Here is an 18,100-nt window from a genome sequence, read left to right on the forward strand (position 1 = left end):
CGTCGCAGGGAAGGTAAGTAGTGTGACGGGTCCGGGCGGTGTGTGACACGGGCAGCGATTTGCCCGTGTCGCACAACCGATGGGGGCGGGTACGCATGCTGGCAATATCGGTACCAATATCGCAGTGTGTAAAGCGGCCTTAACCCTCCCTACCCCATGGGTCACTATAGCTGAACCAAATGCACATGCAGTATATGTCCATCGCTGGCTTAATAAATTGCTCATGGGAGGAAAGCTGAGTGCTGTGCTTGAATATTGCTAGTAGTTCCATTTCCAACAGGGCTGTAATGTGTGGTGTCGGTAAGGCAAACATCCGACTCCAACTCCTCAATATCACAGACTCCGACTCAGATCTATAGAGGAAGAGCCTCACTACTGAGCATGTACATAAAGTGCAGCACAGATTCATCTCAACTAAAAGCCTAGATCCTGGAATAGAACAGACATTTATTGGACATTTCATCATTTTCCCAAATTTTTATGAAAAATAAAAAATACTCAATATGCTTTAAACTACTGTACCTTATTTATTATATATTTTAGGAGTCTGACCATTTTATACAGACTCCACAGCCCTGATTGACAATGTATGGATCATTGGCTGAGATTGCTAATTTCTGCTCCTCTCAAGTGGCAGGGCACTATTCTCAGAGTTCTAGTGTTCAGATTTCAGGGTTGCTGGGTTCCCAATGGTCAAACCCCCAGCGATCAGCAAGTTATTCCCTATCCTATGTATAACTTGTTTTTTCGGACGGGGTGGGGGTTCAGAATAACCCTTTAAACAGAGTGGTTAAAGTTAAATCTAGCAAAATCTACTCATATCCTCATGTTCCCAAAATTTTACTACATACATTATGATAACATCCTACATTGCAAGATCATTACAAAGTGACAAATTCATATATTCCTATCAAGATGTTAATGGACTTATTTATCGCAAGTATTTCTCTGATTAGACGTCGCAACATGGACCACTTGTGAATTGCAGTAAAATCAATGCACTCTCTTTACCTGTGTACAATTGCGATGCGTCTGAGAAAAAAACGTTGAGACAGAACTCTTGAGATAGTTGTGAACTTTCAGCACCCATAGACTTAGCAATAATCATGAAAAATAAAAATATGGTTGGAAAAGAAAAGGAGAGAGAAACAAAAACGCTTGAAGAACACCAATGGTCCTACGTTGGTGAGAACACAAAACATAGCACTTACTCTTGGCTGCTGGTCAGTGGATTGGGTGGTGGGTTCCATGTTTCCGGGTGGCCCAGCATCCAGTCTGACCACACCTTTACACTGGGCAGAAGCTCTTTCAGATCAGATGGGAAAGAAGAAACTTTCACTTCCATTTCATCCTCAGCTGAAAGAATAAACCCATTTAACACTGCACCAAATGTTTTCGTGAACACTATAGTCTCGTAAGAATCCACTCACCTTTTTCTTCGTCGCTACATTGCTTGGTTTGTAGGATTTTTAATAATTGAATGCATCTATTTACAAGTAAGGAGAACATTGCCAGGCCCAGAGAAGTCGCCTGCTCCTGGACGGCAGAACGATAACCCTCTACATGTCCATCTGCAAGAGAAAAAGAAGGGATAGATAAACTAGGTGCCAGACTGGGGGATATACCTTGGGGTTTTCATTAACCTCCATCATTAACACCCCTCCATTCAATACCTAACGGGGTGACTTCTGAAAACTACAGAACCTTTACTCTCTCCTGGCAGCCAAGAGAACAAGGCTCTAAACATCAAGTGCTATAACTGCACCCAGCCTGTAACAAATAACACGTATGAGCAGATTACCCGTGTGTCTGGGCTTGGATGCCTAGAGAACTCCTGTCCTATTTCACGAATGGAGGGTTCCAAATAAGCTCTAATCTGTTCTAGATTCTAAAATCTAAGACTGCTATTTAAATGGGTTGGCCAGTCTAGAAAAGACAATACACTATTCCTTTAATTTTTAAACTAATATGTCAAAAATACTCCAAACAAAATATGAAGACTTTTTTTCCCCAGGCGATTTCATGTAAACGGGTATTCCCATTCTCAAGGTTCCTATCCCAACATCTATCATAATATTAAATATTAGCAAATAAATCCAATTAGAAATGTAGTATAGTTCTCCTGATTAGCCATGTCTCATACCTCATGTACAGGGCATTGCACCTTAGGTATCCATGGTTACGACCTAAGACCTAAGCTGCAATGCCCTGCACATGAGGTATGAGACATGGCTAATCAGGAGAACTATACTACATTTCTAATTTGAGATATTTGCTAATAATATTATTATACTTACAACATATGGGGTTAGGATCTTGGAGATGGGAATAATTCTTTAATCTACAAAAGTTTATATTATTTAGTTCCCTCTGATACAATATTCATGCTTTGTGTACACACCAGTGCTGCTACTTGGAAAATTAAATGTACTGCAGTTTTCCCACAGATTACAGCTGACCATTTTGGGTTTCAGCAGCAGAACTCCATGTGATCGGTTTTATGATTAGATTTTTTTTAAAGAAGGGATCGTTCTAGACAATGGGATTCTCCAAGGTGGGACAAACACTATGGATTACAATAAAGCAGATTTTGCAATTTGAAGTGTTACAGAATATCAGGGCATTACAGTGCAGACAGCGTTCCCACTCTGCAACAGGTGACTGGCCAAAGCCATTACTAATGTGGGATTAGCATGGATAAGGGAAGCGGATTTCAATATACCGGTACTAAAAACTAGACGTCCTAAAAAAATCATTCATTTTAGGTTTTTAATTCGGTAGTTCTAATTAAAAATGAGCACATAAATAACAATCCCCTAAGATACTGCTCTAAAAAGTCAGACTTTGTGCACACCGCAGGTCTCCAGGAGGGAGCAACAATTTTTGGATCGCAGCAATGGCTAGGACATAGGATGAAGCATGCCATAACATTTGCAGCCATATTCTGCTTGGCAGCCTGTATTGTGACTACAATGTAACACACACAGGACTCCATAAAGTAACACTGATCTCCTGGCTGGAACATGGTTGGATGTTTGCATGCTCTTTGGCTTCTCGGCTCTTTTACCAGATCATAAAGTGGAGTCCTATAATGAATAACTGATTAGAAGGATCATCATCTACAGATGATCATTGATAACGATGTACAGAATGGTTTTGGAGGTACAGCACATAGTGAAGATACAGTGCTGGCAAAGTATTGGCACCCTGCAATTCTGTCAGATAATACTCAGTATCTTCCTAAAAAATGATTGCAATCACACATTCTTTGGTATTATTATCTTCATTTATTTTGCTTGCAATGAAAAAACACAAAAGAGAATGAAACAAAAATTAAATCATTGATCATTTCACACAAAACTCCAAAAATGGGCCAGACAAAAGTATTGGCACCCTTAGCCTAATACTTGGTTGCACAACCTTTAGCCAAAATAACTGCGAACAACCGCTTCCGGTAACCATCAATGAGTTTCTTACAATGCGCTGCTGGAATTTTAGACCATTCTTCTTTGGGAAACTGCTCCAGGTCCCTGAGATTTGAAGGGTGCCTTCTCCAAACTGCCATTTTGAGATCTCTCCACAGGTGTTCTATGGGATCCAGTTCTGGACTCATTGCTGGCCACTTTAGTAGTCTCCAGTGCTTTCTATGAAACCATTTTCTAGTGCTTTTTGAAGTGTGTTTTGGGTCATTGTCCTGCTGGAAGACCCATGACCTCTGAGGGAGACCCAGCTTTCTCACACTGGGCCCTACATTATGCTGCAAAATTTGTTGGTAGTCTTCAGACTTCATAATGCCATGCACACGGTCAAGCAGTCCAGTGCCAGAGGCAGCAAAGCAACCCCAAAACATCAGGGAACCTCCGCCATGTTTGACTGTAGGGACAGTGTTCTTTTCTTTGAATGCCTCTTTTTTTTCCCTGTAAACTCTGTTGATGGCTTTTCACAAAAAACTCTACTTTTGTCTCATCTGACCAGAGAACATTCTTCTAAAACATTTTAGGCTTTCTCAGGTAAGTTTTGGCAAACTCCAGCCTGGCATTTTTATGTCTCACGGTAAGAAGTGGGGTCTTCCTGGGTGTCCTACCATACAGTCCCTTTTCATTCAGACGCCGACGGATAGTACGGGTTGACACTGTTGTACCCTTGGACTGCAGGGCAGCTTGAACTTGTTTGGATGTTAGTCGAGGTTCTTTATCCACCATCCGCACAATCTTGCGTTGAAATCTCTCGTCACTTTTTCTTTCCCTTACACATCTAGGGAGGTTAGCCACAGTGCCATGGGCTTTACACTTCTTGATGACACTGCGCACCATAGACACAGGAACTTTCAGGTCTTTGGAGATGGACTTGTAGCCTTGAGATTGCTCATGCCTCCTTGGATTCTCAAGTCCTCAGACAGTTCTTTGGTCTTTCTTTTCTCCATGCTCAATGTGGTACACACAAGGACACAGGACAGAGGTTGAGTCAACTTTAATCCATGTCAACTGGCTGCAAGTGTGATTTAGTTATTGCCAACACCTGTTAGGTGCCACAAGTTACAGGTGCTGTTAATTACACAAATTGGAGAAGCATCACATGATTTTTCAAACAGTGCCAATACTTTTGTCCACCCCCTTTTTTATGTTTGGTGTGCAATTATATCCAATTTGGCTTTATGACAATTTTTTTTTTTTTTTTCATTGAAGACAAATGAAATGAAGATAATACCAAAGAATTTGTGATTGCAATCATTTTCAAGAAGAAACTGAGTATTATCTGACAGAATTGCAGGGGTGCCAATACTTTTGGCCAGCACTGTATGTACATAGTAACCTAAAGCAAATGGTACACAGCGATCAGCGATGTGGCATACTACAGACGGGTACCTACAGATGGGGCAACTTAGAACGCTGTGATATCAGCACAGCAGTGGGCGACACATGGCACAGCACGTGTCTCCAGGTAATGAATCCACCTGGGCGGAGGAAAGTCATCAATTCCCCGCTCTTCCCAGTGATCTCGGACACATTCTCCTGTTTCTCAGAGAACATTACACTCATGGAAAACATAAACCAACTGTCGTCAAAGTTGTCTGAAAGCAGGAAGCGGGCGGTGAGGAGAAAGCTGCCATGTGGCCGGATGCTATGTATTTCTAATTAGTGCTATACATCTTTCAGCAGAGAGGGCCCTTTCTCTGGGAAACACAACGCACAGCCCTTGTTATTGTAACTGTCAGAGAGCGCTTGCACAGATAATCTCCAGGAAAAGGGATAAACACGTCCCATTGCCAGCGAGTCTGCTAAAGGTACAAGGCAGCGCTGCTCTCAGTCACAACTCAGCTAAGGAAATGACACAACAGACAATGGAAGGAAAAGAGAAGGACTGGGCTCACAGGTACCGCAGTACCCTGCGCATCCACCAGGGGCGCTGAGGAGCTCGTGAACCCTGCAGTCAGCAATGCGGACACAGCCGTCCGAGCATCAGTAGGATACGCTGAGTGTATAGCATAATGGACATAGATTTTATTCACAGTTGTAATAAAAATGATAGAATCTTCACTACAAATTAGGCTCATTAGCAACATTTATGAACGCTCTGCCATTTGCAATAAATCATTTAAACAGGGAATCTGTCAACAAGTTTTTGCTACCCCATCTGAGAGCAGAAGGATTTAGCGGCAGAGAACCTGATTCCAGTGATGTGTCACTTACTGAGCTGCTTAGTGTTTTGTTTTTTTTAATAAAAATAACTGTTCTATCAGCATGAGATTATGGCTATAGGACTACTAAACCTGCTGCCTTGTGGTCCACCCACAGCCCCAAACACTGATTGGCAGCTTTCTGCCTATACACAGTGTAAAAAGAAAGCGGTCAATCAGTAGTGTGGGCGGGGTTATTCAGAGATCATCAGAGAACTGGTAGATCTGCGGCAGAAAAAACCCCCCCAATTTTTAATCAGTAAAGTATGTGATACATCGCTGGAATCTGGGTCTCTGCCCCTTCATCATGCTGCTCTCACATGACAGGAAAAACCTGGTGACAGATTTGTTTTAATATCCCCAAACATACATCATGAAGCCCCCAGAAATAGATGGAAACAAAGAGTTGGAGATTTCTGAAGTGGCAGCAATGAGTCCAGATGTAAACTTCATTGAACACTTGTGGAGAGATGTTAAAATTGCTGTATTGCTGTAGGGATAAGGCACCCTTCACATCGAGAGATCTGGAGTAGTTTGCAGAAGATTAGTCTGAAATTCCAGATGAGAGGTATGAGAAGCTTGGTGATGGTTATAGGAAACGATTGATTGCAGTTATTTACTCCAAAAGGTGTGGAACCAAATATTAAAGTTGAGGGTGCCAACAATTTTATCAGTCCTATTTTTGGGGCTTTGTGTAAAATTATGTCTAATCTGCCAACTTTCCCCACTCAGTCTTTTGTGTTGCTCCAATACACACAATGGAAATAAATATATGAGAAAACATGTGCAATTGTAATAATTTTTTGGTGCTTCATTTTCAGGAACAATTTCAAGGATGCCAACACTTTCGACTTGTATACACACACACACACACACACACACACACACACACACACACACACTACATATCTGTGTGAGTATAGAATTAGGCGTCTTGCACAAGGGAGTGGGGAACCTTTGCAGACATTTGGGCCATGTCCACTGACAACTATGCTCTGTAAAAGTCAAAGCTTCACCATTTATCATCTAAGCAGCCAGTCAAAAACAATGACCCTGCCAAGTACCCAGCAGGAGAGGACAGGCAGCGCTCACCTAACAGCGCCTGCAAGTTATTAGCTGGTTTTTATCTCTCAGACACACTGAGGATTTCAAGTATGAATCAGTCCATATCCAGACAAAGCCCTGGCAGAGAATCCCCCCAGCGCACAGAGGAGGTGGGCAGCCCAGCACTCGCCTGTCTGACACACAGGAGCAGACGGCTACTTTACGCCAACAGCTGGATGATAAAGGTGGAGACAACAAACAACTCCGATGCCCAAACCACTTCATGCGCGTAAAGAGACCCAGGAGGAATACAGCTCAGACTACAATCCTTGGCACATTGTCTGCACTAACAAAGTAGTAAAAGTCACTAAGATGGTGGCACGTGAAAGGCTGCCACAATGCAGGAATACAACTGTGCAGAAGTAAAAGGGCTGGCCTGCACGAAGTACACACTGCAAACATGTATGCCGATAATTCCGTAATTGAGTAACTCTTTTAGGCACTGATGCCATCTCCGAGCTTTATCTCATCCTGTTCTGGGATAAAAATACAGTTCTAATGCCTCATTCACTCTGGCATATTGAGGATCCTGATTTCTTCTGCACTTTAGAGTTCCCAAAAAAATGGGCCAATGTTATTCTGGGGAGATAGTCACATTCTCCCCAAGGGAGGTCAATGGAGTCTGAAAGAACAGATCTATAACACACCGGTATGAGAACTATACTTTCCATCTACATTTGGAGAACAAGAGAAAAAATACTGCTCCTTATTTGCCAGTGCCTCTTTATACCAGGTGTGTTTGATGCCCGAAAAAGAAGATTTTCAAGTGTGCATCCAGAAAGAGCCCACAGGATCATTCGGTGCTGGACTACTTGTTGCACTACTCTGGAGGAATGCTGCGATCTATGAACTATTGTTAGGACATTTTATAACTTTCTAGGAAGCTCCTGTGTTACTGAATGAAGAGCACATCCATTCTACACTGATGAAAAGGACAAACCCCCTCGTCCCCCCGTTTTAATGCCAATTTCAAGGTTTGAAGCCTTTGAGTTTCCCTCCATATCCACTTACAGTATCTCCACCTCCCAACCCTCATGACTGTCGGCAATGCTTTATTACTGTACATGTGAAATTCTCCTGTAAACCCCTTAGGCTATGTGCGCACTTACCGGATTTTGCCGCGGATTTGCTGCAAGTTTCGCAGCAGAAAATGTTCATAACATCTCTGCAGTGAATCACCAGCAAATCCTATGGAGAAAAAAAATCCTGTGCGCACTGGGCGGAATTTGACAGCTGCATGTTTTGCTGCGGGAATCCCGCAGCAAAAACAAGTGCATGTCACTTCTTTTCCGCACATCGCTGCGGGATTTCACTCCATTGACTCAATGTTAATCATGAAATCCCGCAGGGAATAACGCAGGCAGCAAATTCTGTGCGGTTCACTGCGTTTTCCTGCGTTATTCCCTGCGGCATTTCGCGGTTTACCTCCGGTAATGTGCATCGCTTGTCTGCGGTTTTGCAGGGAAGTGATGTCATTACAGGAAGAGGAAGCCATGCAGAGAGTAAACACACACATCACACACACACACATCACAGACACATAGATCACATAGACACATAGAACACACATGGAAAGAAAACGGAAATATAGAAAAAAAAAAAAGAACGTGGGCTCCGCTGCATATTTACCTTCCAGCCGAGGTAAGCACACAGCGGCGGCCCGGTATTCTCAGGCTGGGGAGGGAGAGGGGCAGGGATAATGTCCCCCGCCTCACTCCCCCTCCCGCAGCCGAGAATATCAGCCGCAGCTGCCCCGGCACTGTCGCATGCAATATGCGGCACTGCCGGCGTGTCCTCGGCTCTTCTTGCCACCGTGTAGCAGTGGTGGCAAGGTAATACAAGGGGTTAATGGTGGTGGATCACCGCCATTAACTCCAGGCTTGATCATGGCAGCGTCTATGTGACAGCTGACATGATCAACCCGTAAGTAAAGTGAAAAAAAACACACACACAGAAAAATCCTTTATTTTAAATAAAACAAACAAGCCTCGTTCACCATTTTATTAACCCCTCCCGCACCAAAGCTCCGGCGTAATCCAGGTCCGACGTCCTGCGCTGCTTCCATCCAGCCGCGACTGTCACAGACACAGGCTGAATGAAAGCAGCAGACAGCAGAGGTAATTACCGGTCATTTCCCACGGCCGGTAATGTAAACTCACTGCCGACCGTGGGAAATGCAGCGATCTGTCCTCTATCCCTCTATCTATCTATCTATCTATCCCTCTGTCTGTCTATCTATCCCTCTATCTATTCTTCTGTCTATCTACTCTCAGAATTAAATGACTTTTTTTTTTTTCTTTTTTTTTTTTTTTCAATGTGCTTTATTGCATTGAATGCAATAAAGCACATCCCAACCCGCACGCGGCAAAACCGCGGCAATACCGTGAATAATACCGCGGTAAAACCGCAGCAAACCGCGGCAAACCGCATGCGGTTTTCGGGTGCGGTTTCCCGCGGTTTTTTACCGCGGGTGCGGTAATCTTTGAGGGCATGCGGAATTTTCTCAAGAAAATTCCACTTCCCAGTGCGCACAGAGCCTTAGAGTCATGGCCAATTTTGACATTAAAAGAGTTGTCTGGTCAAAAAAGACAAGTTTGCAGAAACTATGTGACTGCAGACTTGTGAGTCCTCACATCTCACACACTGCATGCTGTGAGGATTCTCCAGTGTCAGAGCCGGGAACAGCAGTTAGTTTACGCACTCTGTGGAGCTCAGAAAGAAGGGGGGGTGCAATTGGGGAGACCTTGATTTTAATTGGGGCAGGGAGCCATTCCACTTTTCCAGAGCATTTCTCTTGTGGGATCTGTTGAAGTTTATATTGGAAGAATTTTGAGGTACACAACAGTGATCACATTCAGTACAAGGCTTAATTCACATTTATCCTGCGATCTACGCTGAGCACATGCATTGCAGTTTTTGTGTAAATTCTCCAAAAATGTGATTGACAGAACTGCATATTGAGGAATATGAAGTCTCACACTCCATCTGGCCTTTGTTCCATTGGTGTGCATTTTTGACCACAGTTATGCACATGCCTAAAATGATGGGACACCACCAGAACAGAGGCCAGATGGAGTCTAAAGAGACTTCATTTGCCCCAATACAGTGAATACGGTTGTTCTGTGAGGCATTTTGTCTGAAATGCATTTTTTGGGGCATTTATGAAACGGTAAGTGGTCAACATAAAGCACAGGATAAATGTGAACTGAGTCTAAAGGGTGCTTTACACGCTGCGACATCGCCAGCGATTGCTAGCGATGTCAAGCGCGATAGCTCCCGCCCCCGTCGCCTGTGCGACATCTGGTGCTCGCTGCCGTAGCGAACGTTATAGCTACGGCAGCATCACACGCACATACCTGGTCAGCGATGTCGCTGTGACTGCTGAACAATCCCTCCTTCAAGAGGGAGGTGCGTTCGGCGTCATAACGACGTCACTGCGGCATCACTAAGCGGCCGGCCAATAGAAGCAGAGGGGCGGAGATGAGCGGGACGTAACATCCCGCCCACCTCCTTCCTTCCGCATTGCCGGTGGACGCAGGTAAGGAGATGTTCGTCGCTCCCGCGGTGTAACACATAGCGATGTGTGATGCCGCAGGAACGACGAACAACATCGTACCGGTGGCTGTAGCGATATTAAGGAAATGAACGACGTGTCAACAATCACAGTTTTGGAACGATTTTGCGATCGTTGATCGACGCTCATTAGTGTTACACGCTGCGATGTCGCTACCGGCACCGGATGTGCGTCACTAACGACGTGCCCCCGATGATATATCGGTAGCGATGTCGCAGCATGTAAAGTGCCCCATAGTCTAATTTTTGGAAAACAAAATTAACAAATAAACAGTTTAAGAATTGTTTTTATTTTTTATTTTTTTTACGCTGTTCACTATGAAATACATGTGTTAAGACTAGTTTATTATTTGGGTCAGTTCAATTACAGCAATTCCAGATTTATAAAGTTGTTCTTTTGTATGTTATTTTTACACCAAAATTTTTTTTGTCACCATATTTTGAGAGTTATAAATTATTTTTTTTTTGCTCATAGACCAGTATGATGACTTCATTTTTGCTGGACTGGTGTACTGCAGTGCATGAGACACTGTAGCGCCCCATGGGACTTGCAGGGCTTACTCGTCACCGGGCCAGTGGTATTTGGGTTTGCTGTGAATGACCTGACCCGGCTCCGTGGCCCCGTCAGCTACATAAAAGTGGGGTTGCAAGGGGACGGGTAACAGGGGATGGGGGTTTGTTTTGCAGCGCCACCCGTGGTGTGCGGCCAGGGAACAGCCGCCGCTGCGATATGTCGCTCTCCTCCGGGGCTGATGTTACTGCAGCTCAGATAGTCCAGCTCCTCACAGGTGGAACGAGCCCCAGGGAGGACGGTGGTGACAGGGGAAGGGCCGTTGGCGCCGAAGAGGGGAGCGGTGGCGCCGGCAAATCAGAGTCTCACACAGGGGCTGTGGTTCCAGATGTTTTACTCACAGTTCATGTGCTGCGCCCTCAGAGTACCTGTCATCGCTGTGATGGGCCCCAGCCGATCCTGGATGAATCAGAGGTCACCACCGATGTTGTGAAGCGTGTGAGACCTTCCTCCTTGCGCCTCGTAGTGTGGATCCTCGTGGTGTGAAGCTACTTGGGGACCCTAGTGTCCTTAGCTTTAGTTGCCGTCCCGTACGCAGACAGATCGAAACTTATTATGGACCCGACCATGTCCGTGGCTCCTATCTCTATATGCTTGCTGGTGTCCCGGGACTTTTGGTGGTGGACAATGGGATGTGAAATCCCTCTTCGCTGCAGATTCTGGTAGTCCAACGTGAAGTATGTTCACCCTAGGGCTTCTGCAGACGCCTTCCTCTTCTCTGTCTGAAGCTGTTCTCTCCTCAAACTGTTCTGAAGTGAAACCTTGTGTGCTTGCTCACTTCCCCAGGCAGCCCCCACCCTTCTGATGACTCACCAGTGCTGGGGAAAACCCGTTGCTATGGTGACCACCTGTGTTGTGAAAGTCATGAGCACAGGATGTTGTCTAAGCTAGAAAACACCAGTGGTTAACCTCTTCTTACCCGGCTGTGCATTACACCTTAAGTCAGATGCAATACCCTGTGGCGACTGAGCCCCAGGGGTGCCACAACACTTAAGATTTTCACAGACACAGCCAGTGAGAACCTGGGCATCGCACGGGCTAAAAGGCTATCGTATCCAAAGGTCATTAATTTATCTTGGATCGAGATTGTAACTAACTGGATGCATGGTCACATGGTGCCAATAACCCACTTACTCTTTTAATTCTCTAGATGCCATGGTCACGATTGATAGCCTACCCAAAGGATTAAACAGCTGTAAAAAACGATCAGGACTGATGCAGAAAGATGTTAGCTGTCATATACAGCCGCCACTCACGGCATTTTCACACTGTGGGGATACAATTGACTAATTTGTAACGTAAGGACAAAAAACCAAGCAAGTATGATTTGCACAAAATTCATGAGCTGTGTGCACTAATTTGAAGATTTAGGAAAAAAGAAAAAAAGAAAAAATTAATACCACATAACGAAAAAAGGAAAAAAAAAATGCAAGTGACAAATCAGCCCAATATGTTTAGCTGGTGGGTAATATGTAGTGTAGAGAAACCTGTGTTGTATATCTAATCCCCATGCCATGTATGTTATTAAAAACGTCAGGGAGTAAGGCTATGTGCGCACTTACCGGATTTTGCCGCGGATTTTCCGCGGATTTGCTGCATGTTTCGCTGCAGAAAATGTTCATAACATCTCTGCAGTGAATCACCAGCAAATCCTATGGAGAAAAAAAATCCTGTGCGCACTAGGCGGAATTTGACAGCTGCATGTTTTGCTGCGGGAATCCCGCAGCAAAAACAAGTGCATGTCACTTCTTTTCCGCACATCGCTGCGGGATTTCACTCCATTGACTCCAATGTTAATTATGAAATCACGCAGGGAATAACGCAGGCATCAAATTCTGTGCGGTTCACTGCGTTTTCCTGCGTTATTCCCTGCGGTATTTCGCGGTTTACCTCCGGTAATGTGCATCGCTTGTCTGCGGTTTGCAGGGAAGTGATGTCATTACAGGAAGAGGAAGCCGTGCAGAGAGTAAACACACACACAGATCACACACACACAGACATCACAGACACAGACACATAGAAAGAAAACGGAAATATAGAAAACAAAGAACGTGGGCTCCGCTGTATATTTACCTTCCAGCCGAGGTAAGCACACAGCGGCGGCCCGGTATTCTCAGGCTGGGGAGGGAGAGGGGCAGGGATAATGTCCCCCGCCTCACTCCCCCTCCCGCAGCCGAGAATATCAGCCACAGCTGCCCCGGGACTGTCGCATGCATTATGCGGCAGTACCGGTGTGTTCTCGGCTCTTCTTGCCACCGTGTAGCAGTGGCAGCAAGGTAATACAAGGGGTTAATGATGGTGGGGGACCACCGCCATTAACTCCAGGCTTGATCATGGCAGCGTCTATGTGACAGCTGACATGATCAACTCGTAAGTAAAGTGAAAAAAACACAGACACCGAAAAATCCTTTATTTTAAATAAAACAAACAAGCCTCGTTCACCATTTTATTAACCCCTCCCGCACCAAAGCTCCGGCGTAATCCACAGGTCCGGCGTAATCCACAGGTCCTGCGCTGCTTCCATCCAGCCGCGACTGTCACAGACACAGCGCTGAATGAATGCAGCAGACAGCAGAGGTAATTACCGGTCATTTCCCACGGCCGGTAATGTGAACTCACTGCCGACCGTGGGAAATGCAGCGATCTGTCCTCTATCTATCTATCCCTCTATCTATTCTTCTGTCTACCTACTATCTCAGAATTAAATGACTTTTTTTTTTTCAATGTGCTTTATTGCATTGAATGCAATAAAGCACATCCCAACCCGCACGCGGCAAAACCGCGGCAATACCGCGAATAATACTGCGAATAATACCACGGTAAAACCGCGGCAAACCGCATGCGGTTTTCGGGTGCGGCTTCCCGCGGTTTTTTAGCGCGGGTGCGGTAATCTTTGAGAGCATGCGGAATTTTCTCAAGAAAATTCCATTTCCCAGTGCGCACAAGGCCTAAGAGGTTAATTTTCCGCAATGCTACCACATTCAGAATAAAGAATTTTCTTATTACGGATTTCAAATTGCCTAAAATTTGCTGTGTATCGGTCAGACGGCCGGCACAGACAGATCGTTCACTACAGTAACCGTAATACTACGTTTAAGAAATCGTTAAGATTACTGCACGGTTACAAGTGTGGGAGTAACATACAAAGGATTTCTAATAAAGAGCTAATAATAATAGCACAACGGTAAAAAAGTACAAGGCAAAAAACTTAGCAAATTAGCAAAAATAAAACAGTCTCCTTCCAGGGAACCAGTCATCACATGAGGCTGTTACAGGCACGTACAGACCTCTGCTCGTCTTACACCGCCACCAAATAGCTTTTTACTGTAATATGCACAGAACACTCTTAGAATATCACAGGAAATAATACATTATTCCCTAGAAGGTTACTGTCCTCATATTGTGATTCTTAATGTATAAAATACTCAGTTACACCACTCTGGCAATTCAGAAGATTAGCAGATTAGAAGAAAGTAAACATGCAGGCACTGCTGAAGAAGGGGTTAATTCATTAGGCAACTTAAAACAAAGGCTAAAAAACAACGTGTTTCGTTGCAAGTTCTGCACCTTCAAATGGATGGACCGGGCACGCAACTTTAAATTTAGTTTGGAGCAACAGTGACTGAGATTGGTAAAATCACTAAAAATCCATACTTTAAAAGCCACATAATCCCTCAAACCTATTCATTTTACTAACTTTTCTCAAAAATGGCCCAAAATATATTATATATATATATATATATATATATATATATATATATATATATATATATATATATTATATATATATATATATATATATATATATATATATATATATATATATATATATATATATATATATATATATATATATACACACACACACATACATATACATACATTCATTCACACAGTTAGATAGATATCTATATACTCACTATATTATATACATACACACATATAATATATATTATAGTGAGTATATAGATATCTAACTGTGTGTGTGTGTGTGTGTGTGTATGTATATATATATATATATATATATATATATATATAAAAAATATGTATGTGTGTGTGTGTATATATAGCATTTTAAACACACAATATGTAATTATATATAGTAATTTTTATTGAAAATTTTATATCAACATTACAAACACAAGTGATTGGTAACTTTCCAGTACATAGACTGGGAATATCTAATTTGAATATAATATAGCGTGTGTATCTTCGTGTGTGTATGTACGTACTAATATATATATATATATATATATATATATATATATATATATATATATATATATATATATATATATATATATATATAATCTCAATCAGAGGACTCTATTTTCTTTTCCCAGACACAGCACCATCCATGGGCTGATAATGGTATTGCAGCTGAGCCACACTAAGGCACATCAGGAAGAGTTGTGATCACAGAAGAAGCTAAAGGAGTAAGTAAACAGGTAAACAGTCCCATACATTACAGGTTTTTTTTTTTTAGACTATCTCCTAAACTGACAGTACCTGCACAAGATGCTCATGTCACGGGTTTTCTGTAAAGACTTAGGGCGGCTTTGCACGTTGCAACATCACACATGCGATGTCGGTGGGGTCAAATCAAAAGTGACGCGCTTCTGGCATCACTTTCGAGATCGTAGTGTGTAAATGCTAGATGATACGATTAACAAGCGCAAAAGCGTCGTTATCGTATCATCGTTGCAGGCTCCGACTTTTTCATAATTATGCTGCAGCGACAGGTACGATGTAGTTCCTCACTCCTGCGGCAGCACACATCGCTGTGCATAACGCCGCAGGAGCGAGGAACTTCACCTTACTTGCCGCCGGCGGCTATGCGGAAGGAAGGAGGTGGGCGGGATGTTTACATCCTGCTCATCTCCGCCCCTCCGCCGCTATTGGCCGCCTGCCGTGTGACGTCGCTATGACGCCGCACGACCCGCCCCCTTAGGAAGGAGGCGGGTCGCCGGCCAGAGCGACGGTCGCAGGGCAGGTGAGTGCATGTGAAGCTGGCGTAGCGATAATTTTCGCTACGCCAGCTATCACAAGATATCGTACCTGCGACGGGGGCGGGGACTATCGTGTGCGACATCGCAGCATCGGCTTGCGATATCGCAACGTGCAAAGCCCGCCTTAGGCTATGTGCGCACTAGAAAAGTGATTTTTCTCAAGAAAATTTCTTGAGAAGCTTCTGGGAGTTGAAGATTACCGCACCTGCGGTAAAAACCGCGGGGAAAAAAAACGAATGAGTTTTTGCCGCGATTTTTCCGCAGGTTGGTCCCTGCGGTTTTTTATGCTGAACTGCAATAAATAATATAGATAATAGATAGATAATCGATAGACAGATAATGGATAGAGGGAAAGATGGATAGCTGGATAGATAGATAGATAATAGATGAGAAATACCTATATAATGTCCCACCCCCCTGCATATTCTAAGCTGGCACCCTTTAGTGACTTTCATGTGGCACTAAAGGGTGCCTAGCCTTTTATTTAGCCAAAAAATAAATAAATAATTAAAAAAAAAAATATGACATGAGGTCCCCCCATCTTTTGTAGCCAGCTAGGGTAAAGTAGACGGCTGCAGCCTGCAGACCACAGCTAGCAGCTGCACCTTGGCTTGTAATCCAAAACAGAGGGCACCCCACGCTGTTATTTTACATTAAATAAATAATTTAAAACAAAAAACGTGGGGTCCCCCCCAAATTGGATCACCAGCCAAAGTAAAGCAGACAGCTGGGGTCTGATATTCTCAGACTAGGGAGGTCCACTGTTATAGGACACTCCCCAGCCTAAAAATAGCAGGCCGCAGCCGCCCCAGATGTGGCGCATCCATTAGACGTGCCAATCCTGGTGCTTCGCCCCAACACATCCCGTTGCCCTGGTGCGGTGGCAAACGGGGTAATATATGGGGTTGATGCCAGATGTGTAATGTCACCTGGCATCAGGCCCTGGAGTTAGTGATGTCACGCGTCTATCAGATACCCGACATCACCAACCCAGTCAGTAAGAAATAAAAAAATAGACAACAAAAAAAGTTATGTGAAAAAACACTCCCCACATTCCCTCTTTCACCAATTTATTGACAAGAACAATCAAATCCGGGTCCGGCGTAATCCAATAAGGGGGTCCCACGGCGATCCATACCATAGTCACTGTCCCAGTCAATAAAGAACAGAAGGTTCCCCATTGGCTGGGAGAGCAATGCAGTAACCTGAGCTAACATCAATAGGTCAGCCCAGGTCACTGCAGGGGATGCCGAGTGCTGCCATCAGGAGGTTAGATGAGATCATTACCTGCTGTGATGATCTCCTGCACTGCTGACGTCAGTGCTGTCACTGACTTCTATGCCCGCCGCGTTCTCAGCAGTATCGCGAGCCCGTGACGTCACCGCTAGTGACAGTCTCGGGCAGCGGGCTTTAACGGCAGTGACAGCGGTGACGCCAGGAGGCAGGAGATCATCACCGCAGGTAATGATCTCATCTCATCTCCTGACAGCAGCGCTCGGCATCCCCGCAGCTGCACGCACTGCAGGGTGGCAAGCTGCTGACACTGCGGGCAGACATTGACACTGCAGGGCGGGCAGCTGCGGGGCCGGAGCGGGACACAGACTGCACGGGCACCTGGAGGTCACACGGAAGTGCTTCTGTGCGGCGTCCAGGGAGTGTGACGTGTGTGTTTACTCTGCTCCGCTTCCTCTTCTGTCATAATGACATCACTTCCTGCAAAACCACAGGCAGCGATGAACATTACCGCAGGTAAATCGCGGCTATACCGCACATCATTTGCTACCTGCGGTATACCCCCGGTATTTCGCGACTACATTACAGTGAATGGAGTGAAATTCCGGGGATATACCGCAGGTACCTGCAGAAAAGAAGTGACATGCACATTTTCTCAAGAAAATCTTCAGAAAGAATTTTCTTGAGAAAAAAAACGCAGTGTGCGCACAGATATTTTTTTTCCTATAGGTTTTGGGAAATGTCTGCAGAAAGATCACAATCATTTCTCAAGAAATTTCCGCCGCAAAACCGCGGGTAAAAACGCCTAGTGCGCACAGGGCCTTAAGGAGGATCAGCCACCAGAACAAAAGTGGCCAGGTTTTATATTTTATTTATTCCCGCTTTTTTAATCCTCTATACTGTTCCAGAGATGCGGGCGGTCACAAAATTTGG

At 44.3% G+C, this 18,100-nt stretch overlaps 1 protein-coding gene across 1 annotated transcript in view; it reads right to left on the bottom strand.

Moving 5' to 3' along the window:
* SMG6 (SMG6 nonsense mediated mRNA decay factor) overlaps positions 1–18,100 on the bottom strand; it is a 420,134-nt gene that overhangs the window by 253,597 nt on the left and 148,437 nt on the right. The window contains exons 11-12 of the mRNA XM_075335342.1: positions 1,431–1,571; positions 1,212–1,356 (exon numbers count right to left, since the gene is read on the bottom strand). Coding sequence (XP_075191457.1) covers positions 1,212–1,356; positions 1,431–1,571 — 286 coding nt within the window. The remainder of the gene's footprint in view (positions 1–1,211; positions 1,357–1,430; positions 1,572–18,100) is intronic.

Source organism: Anomaloglossus baeobatrachus, chromosome 2, assembly GCF_048569485.1.
Source record: "Anomaloglossus baeobatrachus isolate aAnoBae1 chromosome 2, aAnoBae1.hap1, whole genome shotgun sequence".
In the NCBI taxonomy this organism is placed as follows: domain Eukaryota; kingdom Metazoa; phylum Chordata; class Amphibia; order Anura; family Aromobatidae; genus Anomaloglossus; species Anomaloglossus baeobatrachus.